The 15,475-nt window shown below is 41.1% G+C and overlaps 1 protein-coding gene across 3 annotated transcripts in view; it reads right to left on the bottom strand.

Moving 5' to 3' along the window:
* dtnbp1 (dystrobrevin binding protein 1) overlaps positions 1-15,475 on the bottom strand; it is a 31,942-nt gene that overhangs the window by 7,714 nt on the left and 8,753 nt on the right. For 2 of the 3 annotated variants that reach the window (XM_022747021.1, XM_022747023.1), the window contains exon 2: positions 603-770. In XM_022747021.1, coding sequence (XP_022602742.1) covers positions 603-770 — 168 coding nt within the window. Of the gene's footprint in view, positions 1-602; positions 771-4,772; positions 5,006-15,475 lie in introns of those variants that run through there. The other variant, XM_022747024.1, reaches the window with a different exon arrangement.

Raw genomic sequence — 15,475 nt, 5'->3', positions numbered from 1 at the left:
AATAAGCCATTTCCAGAGGATTAAGTGAGGAGGACAGATGAGTAAAAGAAGAAGAAAAATCACATTACAAACGCTGGGCCTGTTAGAGCCCAATACATCTTCCAGTGCAGGTTATATCTCTTTTGCAGTCCCTCATTTCAGCACATCCTTTGGGTATTTTAGCACAGACTTTTGGCAGCAATACATGGGGTAAACTGGAGCAGGATTATATTACATTCCCAGTGGAAATCTACATATGTATGGTGTGGTGGCATTTTTCAAAGTAATGGATCTGCTTGTGTATTTAGCAACAGGCTCTCAGAGTGTGGAGCCTCGCTGCAGAAAGCTATTATGGCTCAATCTTGTGATATGCAGTTGAAGTGTGGAGGTTTCAGTTGATGGTATCAGAAGTCTGGAATTAATTCATTTGAATGCTGGATAGCTTTGCATTCACCCTTGAATAGGTTACAGATACCATTACCTAAACTTCAACCCCTCAACATTTTCCTTTCAACTCTGCAGGCGTCAGATCACAAGAAATGCTAAATTTCAAGCTGTTTGAATATAATCACAGAGCACGACTGGGACCTCTGAGAAGAACTTCACCCACTCCTCCTGCTCACCTCTCCTCTCAGCGATCTGCAGGTAGCCAGTAGACAGGTACTGCTCCATGTCTTGCTGGAAGGCCTCCTCAAAGAACTTCTGCCTGTCTTTCAGCTTGACCTGGGGGGGCGGGACCCCTCCCTGTTCCGCCCCCGGGACTCTCTGTGGGTGCTCCGCATCCAGCTCCACTATAAGACACAACAGAAGTAAGTTTTTAAAGCGTCACTATGTAGCTTTTGCTAAACAGCAAGTGTTATTTATGAGATAAAGGTAAATACACAGTGCAAGAGTAGCACAAGTAGAAAACAATCAAGTCAATCAGGTTAGTGTACTGACCCAGTTATGTCTATTTTACATTATTTATCTAAAGCTTGCTAAAATAGTTTGTGGTCATACCAGACCAAGTGGGACTGTAGCAGCAAAACCTGAGTGTACTGAATTGAGCAATGCGTTTTATGGCTAATGAATTCAACTTGTCATTTCTAAAAAGAACAATGTGTTATTTCTTCTTTCAAAAGTTACCTCACACACTCTTTACATTTGGAATCAAATTTATTGGAATATCTAAACATCTAAAAAAGTTTCAAACCTGGACAAACCACCAAAGTCCAGTAAATTTTTCATTGGCTCGAGGTCTGGCTGCTGTCCACAAAATTTCTGCTCAAAACACCGATAGCAACAGGTAAATAAGAAAAACAATGCACTTTAATTGAGATCATTTTTTGAATCAAGCCCAAGGCTTAATTTACCTAACTTACATTTATACAAATGATCCAAATTCTGGTTCAATTGCATTGTGAGCTGACATTAATGACTCCTTCAGATAGAAGGAGGCCAAACTCATCCTCCACAGGCCAGGCTCAACCTTTACTGAAACAGAGTGACGTGGAGCTCAATGCTCACATATTCACATATTCTGCGATTGTCTTGGCATTCAATAAGTCAGTGCTGTCTCTCGTGGGTTGCACAGAAGGAACCACACTCAGTGAAGTCTCACTCATACAACCCCCTCTGCTGCTAGCACTTAAGTAGACCATGCTTCATCTCCTGCTGTCTGAATCCTCAAGTTGTGCTGTGGCATTAAAGTGGCTGCGATGATGTCAAGAAAAACTCTTGACTGCTATGTTTTTGAATTTCAGGATTAGAAGGTCATTCAGTGATTAGTTTGGCCTATAACATGGGTCTATTAGATACTGAATGTTTGGCTTTGCACTGTTAAATGGCCTTGTATTTTATCTGGAACATGCAATTATTTTGAAAAACTTCTGCAAAACATCCATTGGTAGCATAAAAACAAGGGAATGATTTAATATGCTGCACAGCAATTCTTAGATGTGACTGGCCTTGACAGGGAAGTTCCTGGATTCTAATTGGTTGAAGCAGGACTCTGGGGCAGACTGTGATTGGTCTCATCACTGCACTTACCCCTGTCCTGGTGGTTTAAGATGTCTGGGCAGTCTGTATAGACAGGTCAGGAGAGGGAGGAGCATATTCAAAAGACGGGGTGATAGAAAACACGACCCTGTGGTGTGTGTGTGTGTGTGAGTGTGTGTGTGTGTTTGTGTGTCTGAGCACGGCTGCAGCCTGGAGTCTCGGACGGGCTGTCTCTTCACTTCCCTCATCTCCCTCTGATAGACGACAGCATTATATAAAACCCCTCGCTGACACTAACTACTGTGGCAAGAGCCAGGCCGCTACAAATAAAATGTCTGATGTGACCTGTATCTTTGATCCTGGTTTAATATGGACGAAAACAAAAAACATCCAATTTAGGGAATGATGGTTTAAAAAGATGTCCTGTCAATGTGAATTTACTTCTGTTTGTTTTCTCTCAACAAAATGAGTCACGAATGTCATATTCTCTCTTCCACTGTTCAAAGCTTATTGAAAGTCTGTAAAAATTGCTCAGCACTGCTGGTTTTGCAACACTGATGTCAATTTGCAGCATTTCATGTAACTGAGGTATTCCTTGAGAGCTGCTCACTTTTCAGGTTTGACATATTTACTAAAAAAAACAAAAAACATTGCATTTTCTGTCTTGATAATAAAAACAATGGTTAAAGTATGTCAGCATATACACAGCATCCTACAGTACAAAAAAAGCATTCAGATGTTTGCTGTTTGACTGATTGACGACAGAGCCACACACCCACACACACGTCAGTGGTTGGTGCAATTTGAACATTAGCTCCTTGTGACCTTTTGCATTTACATCCTAGGATATATTGTGCTTGCTTGTCTTACACAGCTCTGCACCATTGTCTGCTTCTCCTCTATGTTCACCAGCCCCCCAAAATCAATACGCTGCTTGATGAGTGTTAACTCCAATGCAGGATCAGAGGGTGGGCACTCTCACACAGACCAGAGTCCAGATAAAACAGACTGGGCCCTAAAGGGGGTTGCAGCAGATGGGCACGCACACGCGCACACACACACACACACACACACACACACACACACACACACACACACACACACACGAAGAACAGAACAATGAGGTCCCAGCAGTGCTCATTCATGACGAACATCACACCACCAGCCCTTGGTGACATGGAAAAGAAAAGCGCTCTCTCTCTCTCTGTCATTCTTCACTCAGTGTCCAATTTATCGCCTTAATCTGACCTGCCATCTTTTTCTCCATCACCCCCCCCCNGCACGTTGGATTTTGGATTTGCCTCTGTAATGGTGGAGTATAATTTTCCCACTGACTCTCCAGATAAGATAAAGCAGGCTACTGTTTTGCTGTTTTGCCTCCCCCCCCCCCCCCCCCCCCCCCCGACTCAGCCCCTCCCTCGCTGTTGGCTGGTGGGTGTGTGTTTATGTGGATGTCTTGTTGAGACTGCTCTATTAGATTAGGGGCCTCAGGGAAGCTTTGTTCAGATTGTGAAGCATTGTGTGGGGTTAGTAACAGGGGATGGAGAGGGAGTAAGGGACAAACAGGGCAGTGAGTTTAGTTATAATTAGAGCTTGTGGACAGACAGCATTAACGACAGAGCTAGATGCTCTCTTTGTCTCTAATCTAATTCTAAATCCTATATTAGCCTTCACTGTCTTTTTATTTAGACTATGAACCCACTGAATGTGTGTCCATTCGTCTGTCTGCCTGTCTCAATGTGCAAACCTGCCCTTCCTTTCTACATCAAATCTACATACAAACAGTTGTGAGAGTTTCCAAAGAAGCCACCTGCTTCCCAGATATGAAAACAATTGAACAAAAATTCAGTGTTTTCAAATATATCCCCAAAACACAATGTTTGTTAACCTAAGCAAGACATTAAGCATTGGTAGGAATGGTTTACAGTATGTCAGTATTCCCATCAAACACTTTACCTTTAATGTTGAAGAGTAGTTTTTATCATTCTCGGCTTCGTTAAAATATAAAAACTGTCGTATAAATGTCTCATTTTATGGTACCTCTTTTCTCACTAATCTCTCCTTCCTCCCCCTTCCTTCTCTTGGTCTTTTCTTCATCATCATCTACCAGATAACCATATCCTACCACGCACGTTACTGTAGCTACAGGGGCTATTTTTAGCTCTGGCTCATATTTAGCCTGCAGGATTAAGTTTGTGCTGATGACTTAAGTGTAAGAGCAAAAGTCATTAAGTCTAACAATTTCTACCGTTACAGGCCTCGCTGCAAGCACTGCTTCAAACAGCTTCACAGACATACCTTCAGATTCACTTGAGTGCACACGTAGAGTTGTAAACACACTACACTGACACACAAACGCTCACACAGCCTCACAAAACAGTCTATTACACACTTGTATGGCATGATTCATTCTGTACAATTGTGAATGCACGCTGACACACACACACACACACACACACACACACACACACACACACACACACACACACACACATCTGGTGATGTTTCATAGGCGCAAAGGCAGTTGTATCATTAGTCATGAAGATGACGTCAAATTAAATTATTTTATTCAATTACAAAGGGTTTTTAATGGCCAAACTTGACTAGAAAAGCTGCTACAATCCAAAAGTGAAGCACCTCTGCTTAAATGAACACAGAGAGGAATTTCATTTCATGAGGAAAAAGATGTTTGAATGATCACAGAGTCTCTGGCTGTGAACTTCCAGTCATAGTTGTGCTTTCAAAATGAAGACAAAATATTTTCAACTGAACACATTTTACAGTTAAAACATGAATTGAAAATTCTGGTGTACTACCTGAGTTTGTGTTTCCTGCAATCATCATGTAGTCCAAAAAAGTGTTACTGTCCCCTCACAACTGTTTTTTAAATTTTTTTTTTTGTTTGTTTCAGATGCTCAGCAGATGACAGTGTTGTGTTGTCTGCGCTCCTCCTCACCTCTCTGCTGTGTGACCCTGAACCCCAGGGGAAATAAAAAGAACATAAATAACATTAAATAATCTTGTTCGGCTTGTTCAGACGGCTATTTGTGCAGACGGATCAATATGAAATGAGACTCTTAATGTAATTACACTCATATCTGTTTTCAGCGGCAGAGACGCGTCTGATGTGTGCTCTACAAATGCAGGAAGCAGAACCCACAGGAAAAGGGCTGGTGTGTGTGTGTGTGTGTGTGTGTGTGTGTGTGTGTGTGTGTGTGTGTGTGTGTGTGACCACATGCATGTGCGTTTGCCTGATGTGTGGTTGATCATGCATCTGCTTTTTTTGGGGGTTTTTTGTTTTTTTTTACCAATATACAAACATAATAAATAAGCAGAGAACCATTTACCTGCTTATGAACTTTTCTTTTAACTGTCATTAAATTGTAGTCTACATTTTATTTGCTTTGTGTTTACAAGTGTGTGTAAAGCAGAACTGTGAATGTTCTTTTACATGGCATGTAAATGTTTGTCTATATATAGAAGCGCGGAGACCAAACCTGAAAGAAACTGTCTGCAGCTGAAAAGTAAGAGAGGAAACTCGTCATTAAGGGCAATTCAAAAGCTCGAGTTGAATCGAGCTTTTGAATCGAGATTCGAGATAAGATTCTTTAGGTATAGAGAATACTGCATTTAGAGCATTGACAGATTCCATTTAGGTGACAGTAAATAACAAGTCGCACTAAAAGCCTCCTTTTCAAATGGAAATGTGTCTGTTTAGAAGTCGTTAACAGCCATTCAAGTCACTGCAGGTTCACAGTCATTTACACATAGTGTACTTCACATATCAGGTGCTGTGCCAATGGAGAGAAATATGGATGGATGGATGGATGGATGGATGTACCAGTGGACTAGTTTGCCTTTAATGCCCACCAAAGGCCTGGGACTAGAGCCAACGCTTGTGTGCGTGCAGACAGTATTAGACATGTAACGGTCCTCTGATACTATGTGTACATGTGAGAGAGAAAGACAGAGCAGTACACAGAAAGACAGAGAGAGAGGGGGATGCCCAGTGATATGCAGTAAATGTTTCCATCTGTGTGTCATTCCTGGAGAAATAGATGACAAGAGGACAGGGACATGGTCAGAGGGTGTGACCTTCAAGTCAAAGCTGAAGATGTCACAAAATCTCAAACACTCTGAAATGCAGTGTGTTTAAGTCAAGGTCTGAAAACTTCTCAGCATTTTACTTATTTTGAATTTGTCAACAAAATCTGTCTATGGCATTTTTCCAGTATGGATGAAACACTAATACTCATTCCTCATGAGTCCAAATGATCTTCTTTTCCCTACTTTGATTAAGGCTCAAACAATCCATCCACGATCTTGTTATAGCTGTTTCATACACTTTACATCACACTGACTCATCAAACAGATCAAACGTTCAATATCTGATATAAAATGCCCCCCTTGTTCAGGCCGTCACTTTAAATTAGCTGCCTGGTCTCAGATGGATTTGTTTCTGTTTGCTTATAAAGGCCTAATATTTCATTCTGAGACAGCAGCACGCAGCCTGAAGACCAAGAGGCAGGCTTGACAGTGGAGACAGCCACTGCTTCTTCTTCTTAAGCCCTGCTCACTCAGCCGTGGTATTTTTAGATTCTGTCCGCCTCGCTGTATATCTCTCAAGTGCTCAGGTTTCCTCCATAGGCAGCCCCCGTGCTGTAAATAACACACACACACACACACACACACAATCACTTCTTCCTCTCTGTCACATGCACAGCCCCGTCACAGTTGTCATGTTAAGTGACAAATATGCATAATACAGAAACTGTGTATCCCAGGGGGACTGAATGATCTCCTTTGTGATATGCATATATATGAAACATACTCAAGCATGCGCTGGGGACCAGGCACATTACACATAAAAACAAAGCAGGAGTGAGTCATTATTTTGGCTGAAGTGTGACTTAGCAGTGTATTCTCGAGAATGAACCATCCAGTCATTTATCTGTGTTCCTGAGTGTTATCTTCTAATGACTTTTAGTGGCTGCTGAGAGGCACAAGAGTCACTTTACTGGATAAACTAAATATGCGTATAGCTATGGGTACACACATGCACACACACACTGTTGGCCTTACAGCGACTTCACACTCATCGTCAAACCGATCATCCTCACGCTCTGTGGCTCACTGACACACACACACACACACACACACACACACACACACACACGCACGTACACAGAAGTGGCACTTTCTGTTCTTACTTCATGGTCTCTAACACCCGTCTGTCATCACTGTCTGTTGAACTGCAGCGGCGGCAGCTTCCTGAGGTTTCTGTCTTTTCAGGCTGCAATGCATCAGCTTTCAAGAGTTCAAGCATTCACACAATCACTCACTAACTCCTGCAAAGCTGGAAGACAGCTGGTACAACATCTGAATTAGTATTCAGCTCAAGAAAACAAAATCATTCTGTTACCGTATTACTCCACGTCACTGGCGCATTTTAAATCTAATCTTAAGCCTTCCACTGCCTTCTAGCATTTCAGTGTTATTGCTCTACTTTGTAGTATGAGTTTGTTTTCTTAAGAACTCTTGCCCTGGGGATCCGAGATTTAAACTGCAACTACAGTTATTTGTGTCTTTGTTGAATAAAGTGACATTTTCAAGAACAAAACTAATACAGTAGCTTTCTGGAAAATTGAGTAAAAAATGTTCCACACTTCTGGGTTTACTTTGTTCTAATTTGCACTGAAACAATAAACCTATTTGAACTTAATTGTAAAATTCAGATTCAGACAGAAACCCCGTGTAAATTTAATGAGCCGTTTGTGGAGATGCTCTTGAGACTAAAAGAAGACAGAGGAAAATGGCTGTGAGGTTTGTGGCCTGCACTCTTAACTGACTATCCTTTTGATTTAGTATAGAATATGATTATGAATATGTTGGCTTTATTTTTCCTACTTTTTCTTTATCAGAGAAACATTTTCAATGGTCAGTAATATAATGTGTTTGCTGTGATGTGGCAGTAATTGATGGGCATCTAATGAGGGGCCTCACTGAGAGGAAATTAATACGATAAAATACTGAGAACACTAAAATAACATGGAGAGTTTTACATTTACTACTGATCTATGTGACTGACTACAAGATATTATTGAGTCAGATATCTGTCTGTAATGGAGATATGGTGAGTGGTGATTTTTAGTTAGACTTCAAACACTAAGACTGTCAGTAACCATCATCCAATTTGAGTAGGAGTCACGTATTACACTACACGTGTAACCAGGCAACTGCGCACCAACAATGTAAGGCAAAGCTCAGTAGGAGGGCCCCTCGCTCCCTGCTAAGTCATGCACAGTGTGAACACCACCAGAGGATAGAACATTTTTCATTTCAAATTACGACTTATTACATGTTAAAAGATACCATACAGCTTCAGAGACTCCATACAAGGCGAAGTGGCCCATTAGACAACATTTCCACATATGAAAGCATTTAGCTAAAGCATCAAAACAACAAGCTGCCAGTGTTATTTACCTGGTTTACCCTCTGTCAATTAGTCACACGAAAAGAACACATGGATAGATGGACATAAATTGCTTAGACAGGCTGGAATGTGTGCAGTCAGACTGACAGAGACACACACACACACACACACACACACACACACACATCACACACACACACACACACACACACACACACACACACACACACACACGCACACACACACACACGTTAATTGATAGAGCGGATGGGTCATGGCCAGGCCTTGCAGCAAATCAGAGGTGTCAGCTCGCTGTCTGACCATTCGCAGCAGAGGACTGTACAGTGGGATTAGGAATGTACCAATAAGATGTGAGAGGGGTGAAGGTCATAACTATGTGACCAATGTGAGGTTTGAAACCTCAGAGTGTGTTTAGATGAGGCTGAACATGTGCTGAGTTCTTCTAAAAATGTGACAACTCTGTGTGATTATATTATGCTCTCTAATATTTGCTATCATTATTATTGTCAACTATTCTATTAAAATTCATGATAGTGAAAAATGTAACCCTACAAAATCACTGACATTTGTGCTACTAATAAATAATTCTAGTAATTCCTAGAGATACAAATTCAAACAATTTCTCATACTTGCCATTAAAGACCCTTATCTATTTTCCCACTGATAAAACACTTGTGGTTGAAACATTTGCCCTGGCCTCATCCCAGCTAATGTTGCTGATGCTTGAATCCTGGGGAGACTCTGGCAATTTTACAGTGAATGCACTGCAGGGGGATTTGAATGCAGCCTCAGTCTGTATCATCTCAAGAGCTTAAAGCTAGATTTGATAAACAGGCTAACAGATCGTTTGCTTTAAAGTAATCAAAGCACCAGCAGTATCGAGTGTTTGGGTCTTATGAAGTAGGAGATAAATAGAGCACAGGTGAGGGGAAAGAGACAGTCATGACCGGAGTCCTAAATGACCACAAGCAACTTCAAAAGAAATGTGTGACATATGAGAGGTTATTATAATGGTTTTGTTATAAAGGGGAAAAACCAGACTGACTGATATAAATAGTGAAAGCAATATGTCTATAACAAACATGTTTAACTCAGTCAGTTGGATACAAACACAGAAATACACACACATTATCGCACACAGCCACAGTTACATAATATGACATAATATGATGACAATAGCTGCATCCTGGATCTCAAGGTGCATTTATTACTGTGCTGTTTTTGAATCTGATTTGACACCACAGCGAAGCAATGCAGCAAAGCACTTATACTTCTTATACTTATGTGTGTGATATATTCATCCTTGTTTAACCAAAACTCCACCAACCAAAACACAGTGAGCAGCTGCACTCCTCCTCAGCTCTGGGATGTGTAGCCATGTCTGCCTGTTTGTTTTGTTCTGAAGTGAATGAGTTCAAAATCTAAATATTGTGGGTAGGAGAGCCTGCAGCAGAGGCGATGCAGGGGAATGTGAGCAAATGTACTCTGTGGAGGTAATGTGAATATATATCTAGATTTTTTTTTTTTTGCTTTCTGTTTCCCACTGCCAGCTGACATTTACCTCAAAACATTTCCACTGCTGCAAGGCATCTGGCCTTTTTAAATGTGTATATTCAAGCGTATACAGTACATGTATATGTAAGCATGCAGTCACACAACAGGCAGGCAGGGAGAAACAGCAGGGGCTAGATGGTTATAAAGGTCAGCAGCAGAGGAAATAAAAGGGTACGTAACATATCCAGTTTATGTATTTTCAGACTTTATAAACGCACATTAACACCAGGCATTAAATTCAGGTTAGGAAAGTTTGAATAGATAATGTTTGGCAGAAGAATTTGATTTGGACTTTGCATCAGAGACTGGAGGAGAAGTGGATATAAACATTTCAGTGTTAAGAAACTCCAGGCCAAAGTCTTTCTGAAAGGTGAAATATCAATGCATACGCACACCAAAACTCTCATGGTCAACAAATACATTTCAGCAACAAATATTATTAAACTATACATTACATCTACATGAAAATAACACAGGGTGACTATTTAAGATGTGTGTGCACGTTTAATTTTTGATGGAATGGTTTTGTTCTCGTGGTCGAATTTGAGTAAACAGCCATGACCTCATGACCTTCAGTTAAAAGCAAACCATTCAACGTAATGCCTGGTCTAGTGTGGTTCTATGGCCTTGAACCAGTATCTCAATAAGTGGTGACAGAGGAAGACAGAGATAGAGAGTAGGTTGTTTTATCTGACAGCACCTGACAGTACATTGTCAAATAGAGGCTCCATCCATCAAGGAGGGAGAGGAGGAAAGGGGAGGTCTTCATGTTCTCAGGTCTCCCCAGCTCTTCACAAGCCTGTCAAGCTGCCCACCTTACACAGTCTGCTCAAAAACAGCTTCCTCACTTGCCAACAAAATGTACACCCCATGTGAACCCTCTTCATGTTCCTTGATGCCATTTTAGCTGACTGCATCTGGCTACACTTGGTTACTGAATATACCATGCACTTTTATGTTGAGAATCCAGTGTAACTAATGTTTGAGGCATGGATGATAAATGATGTTACCTAATGTGTGGAAATTGAATTCTCGGGCGAAATTAAAATTTTGCAGTTCCAGTCCTGCTTCATTTGCCATTCAAATGCAGCTAAGCCCATCCTTTCAAACAGGGATTAAATATGTCTTAATGAATAATGAAAAATTAAATTTCCCATACTCTTCCCTGTGCTCAGAGATAAATATGAGAGAGGAAGAATCCCTGGGCTGCCAAGTAAATCAGAGTTCAACCAATGGGCTCTAAGCACCTGACAACGAGGAATCGAACTAAAGCGGAGCTGGAAACAATTTATTACCTCCACAAAGCCCTTCACCATATGCACACATAGTACAGCTATGTCAAGCCGCACTACTGGAAACAGATAAAAAAACAAAAAACAAAACCCTGCTCCCCAAGAGACAATTAAAAATGCTTACATCATCAAAACCTCTGTGAACTGTTAATAGAGGCTAAATAAGGAGGTAAAAGGTGCAGGAGTGGGAGAAAAAGTGAGGATAAAAGGCATTTTCTAACAGGTTAATTGCATGCCTTGAAGGGAGCCTTACTCACACCGATAAGGGTGATGTCTTGTTTAACGATGGGTAGCATGGTAATGACTGTGCGTTAGCCTCTAAATTAGGAAACCTGGCCAATCTGATCCTCACAACGCAGAAGGCAGTTAAATTTAAAAAGGCCCCAGTGACTGAAATACACAACAAAAGCAGTCAGAACAAGGAAACTAGAGTGCACACATGCCCTCCGGCGTATGGTACAATCTAAACCAAGCAGCTGGGATACTCTGGACCGGCAAAAGCTCTTCACAATAGATGCACTGCAGCTGGGTTAAAATGGTCAGCTTCAAGTGTTTAACATGTAGGTTATATATGAGTGAACATGATGTACGCAAATGAGGAGTTGCACGCATATACATATTCACACCCAATATGTATTTTAGACACGCACACACTATGCTTGTTTTCGAGGATAAAAATGTGTGAATATTTTAGATTTCTAGAACATTTCACACAGGCTTTGATGCATTATGCAGGAATCACTTGTTTTTTTCTCCCTATACCGCAACAAATCCAGCAGACATCAGCAAAATTCACTGCAAGTCCTCTGTGACGTCATCTCTCAAGAATGAACTGTTCACTCTTTCCTTTATTATTTTCTTTAACTTTAGAGAGCAGAGGAGACTGAAGAGAGAGATACAGGAAACAGACATGCACCTGAGGCTGTGAGCCGAACTTGAACTTCTAGCACCGTCAGAAAACTCAACTCCCTCACTTCGACATTGACATGAGTAGACCAGAAAGGTACACAGTATAGCCTACAGTGGTAAATAATACTATATAACACATCACCTTGTTAGCATCATCTATAAGGTAAAAACACAATTCAATGTGAATAGTCGCTTGTACTGCAACACAAGTTTTATAGCAATCAGGCAAGAGACAGTGGAGCACTGTGGCATTACACAGTCTTAGAAAATATAACACAAAGCAGAGCATGAGTATAGTAAAGAATATCAATTGTGGAATGACAAAAGCATAAAAATGTAATAATCTCCTTGGAAAAAGCTCTGAAAAGTCTCAAGTAGAGCCAGTTCATATTTTAATAACCTTCACAAAGTTAAATGTTTCCAGGCTACAGCTAATATAAACTGAAAGGACAGCTTTCATTTAACAATCTGTGTTCATCTATGAAATATTACTTAAGAGGAGGATCTGCATTGCACTGTAGTTTTGAGTCTCCTTGTGCATGAATATCTCATCATCTCAGCGAAGAACATGTGTTTATACATAGTACAGTAACCACACCATGCATAACAGGCCCACACACGATACCTTTGATCAATCTTTCATCAGTACTCATGTTGGAGCGAGAGCCGCAGGACGGGTGTAGAGTACTGTATGCAGGTCTCTTCATTTAGGGAAGATGATAAATGATAGAGTGGTTTGCATGCGAAGTGTCACAGTGTCTGTGAACCAGAGTAAAAATCTCAAGCAGGTGTCCTGACATATGTGCAACATGGTTGTTTTATTATTTAAAAGTTAATTTAATCAGGTGGGTTGGTTGGCAGCAAATGTATTTTTCAGGGATCACCTGGAATGAGTCAGAAGAGCTTTTGAGGAGGGGTGGGAATTAACGCTGCAATCTGTAGTTTCAGTACGGTGCGTTCTGTTGTTTGTTTATGGTTTGAGCGACAGTACGTGAGATTTCTTCAGCTGCATTCTAAAGCTTTTACAGGTTGACAGAGAATACAACAAACGAAGCACAGATGGATACAACATTCAACTGAGGTTAACTCTGTTGTTACCGCTATTACTGCTGATACTGTATAGTCATTTATCATTTTGACCCACCACCCACAAAGAATTTCTCTGAACAGTTATCATCTAAGATATTTACTCATGATCTTGGTTTTAAAAGACTGTTTTGGTTTGACTTGGGCATTTTTGAATTTCATAACAATGTCAAAAGAATGGAGGGAGTAAAGAAAAAGTGATGGTGTTTGTGATATGAATTTCTGAATATACTCTAACAATTTTATAATTTTAATTAAAATCATGATCAATTTGTCCATTAGCTATACCACTTATCCTTATGGGTCGTGAGCCAATCACATCAGACACTGAGTGAGAGGACGGGTACACTGTGGACATTTCACAGGGCTGACATATAGAGACAAACAACCATTCACGCTCACATTCACCTAGACTCGCCTATTAACCTAACATGCATGCTTTTGCACTGTGGGAGGAAGATGGAGCACAAGGAGGAAACCCACACAGGCAAAGACAACATGCAAACTCTACATAGAAAGCCTCAGCCGGCTGGCAGGTTCAAAACCTAAATCTTCTTGTTGCGAGGCGACGGTGCTAACCACTGCACCGCCGTGCTATCTCATTGTAGAACGCTACTCCGCTCTCACAGCAGAAATGTCTGATTTCATCTCTCTCTTGGACCCATGCCATCCCCAACTTTAGCCTTTATTTAGCAGCCTCATTTTCTACTTGCACAGCTCAACGACAATGGGGACGCTTCCAGCCACAGGGGCTGGTGGGAATGTGTGTGTATAGATTTAGGTTAAGAGGCAGCCAAGTGAGATAATGGAACTATTGTATGAATCTTCAAATATGATTCCTTCACATCCCCAAGAGCTGGCCTACTGTCAGCCAGTGACCGAGTAAACGGGAGGGAGAGAGTGAGATAAACTGTGAGTGTGTGTCTGTGTGAGGGGGGGAGCAGCATGACACTGGTTACAACTCTTATTCTTCCAACTTGTAGTCCATGATGTTGATAAATCTACTTTTTTATGGAGTTTACAAGGCAGAGTTTATGCTTTAAGTTTATGTTACTATTCCTCTGTTACTGTTCAAATAAACATCACCATGGTCATGCTGAATAAATCACTGAAATACTCAGTCATTCACTTTTAGTTTTAAAATTATACAGCTTATCAAAAAGGAACCAAGAAAAACAGATGAACACATCCACTCTGTTCCAGTCTTGTGCTAAAATGTCTCATTCATGAGGCATGGCAAAGAATACTAAATCAAGCTTTTGAAGATAAGTTAAATGAAGGCTGCCAGACAGTAAATAACACTAAGCAAAACAGTCGACAAACAAAAAGATGAGGCAACAGCAGGAACATAATTATCAAAATTGAATGCCCAACGTCTGGACAAAAATGTTTACCTTAAACACATCCTAGATGGTTTTTGAAACATGTCAGGGGAAGTACCAGAAGTTGGTGTAAAAGCACAGGATCTTTTCCAGGTGGTTTTTGGAACATGAGAATGACTTTATGTTACACCCCAATGCCTGGCACACTCACAATACCTCGATACAACAGAGCGCCCCAAGGTGAGGTTGACACAACATTATCGATACGGCTGAAATATTCACAGAACCTCCATTACACCATCAAGTCAAGATTGAGTAAACTCAGTCTTGATTCTTTCCTTGTTCAGCTTGGCGATCTGTGAAAAGTTACACTGTACTTTTATAGTTATAGACAGTGAGGTGTCACTGTAATGATGTAAACATATAAACGTGTGGTACCAACTCTGTCAAGCCGATTGTGTTTCTGAAGGCTTTCACCTCTCTGGATGAACTATCTGGCAGAGAGCTTGTTCTTCTTATCTGTGCTGAAGTCTTACACTAAATATTTCATGGGAGTTTTTGTTAGACCCTGACAGAGATATCAAAAGCTATCAGCAACATCTCTTTGTTTTGCCTAGCTCCACTTCTCTGTCACTGCGCATTTCTCACATATGCTCTTCATCCCCCTTTTGTTGCTCCTCTCCCTCCTTCACTCCCCCATCTATCTGCAGTCACAGTGCGCCCTTGTGTTAGCCCCAGCATGAATTGTTAAAAAGCTTAATCTTGGCCGGGGGAGACGGAATCTTACAAAGAGCATTCACACAGAGATGAGGCAACATCACACACAAGTGCACACGCATGCACACACAAGCTCGCTCACACACAGAACCCCCCCCCCCCCCCCCCCCCCCACACCCCCACAC

This window comes from Seriola dumerili, unplaced genomic scaffold (assembly GCF_002260705.1).
Source record: "Seriola dumerili isolate Sdu_G_001 unplaced genomic scaffold, Sdu_1.0 BDQW01000110.1, whole genome shotgun sequence".
Taxonomy (NCBI): Eukaryota; Metazoa; Chordata; class Actinopteri; order Carangiformes; family Carangidae; genus Seriola; species Seriola dumerili.
Note: the sequence above shows the minus strand (reverse complement) of the source record. Positions and strands in the feature narration are given on the sequence as shown.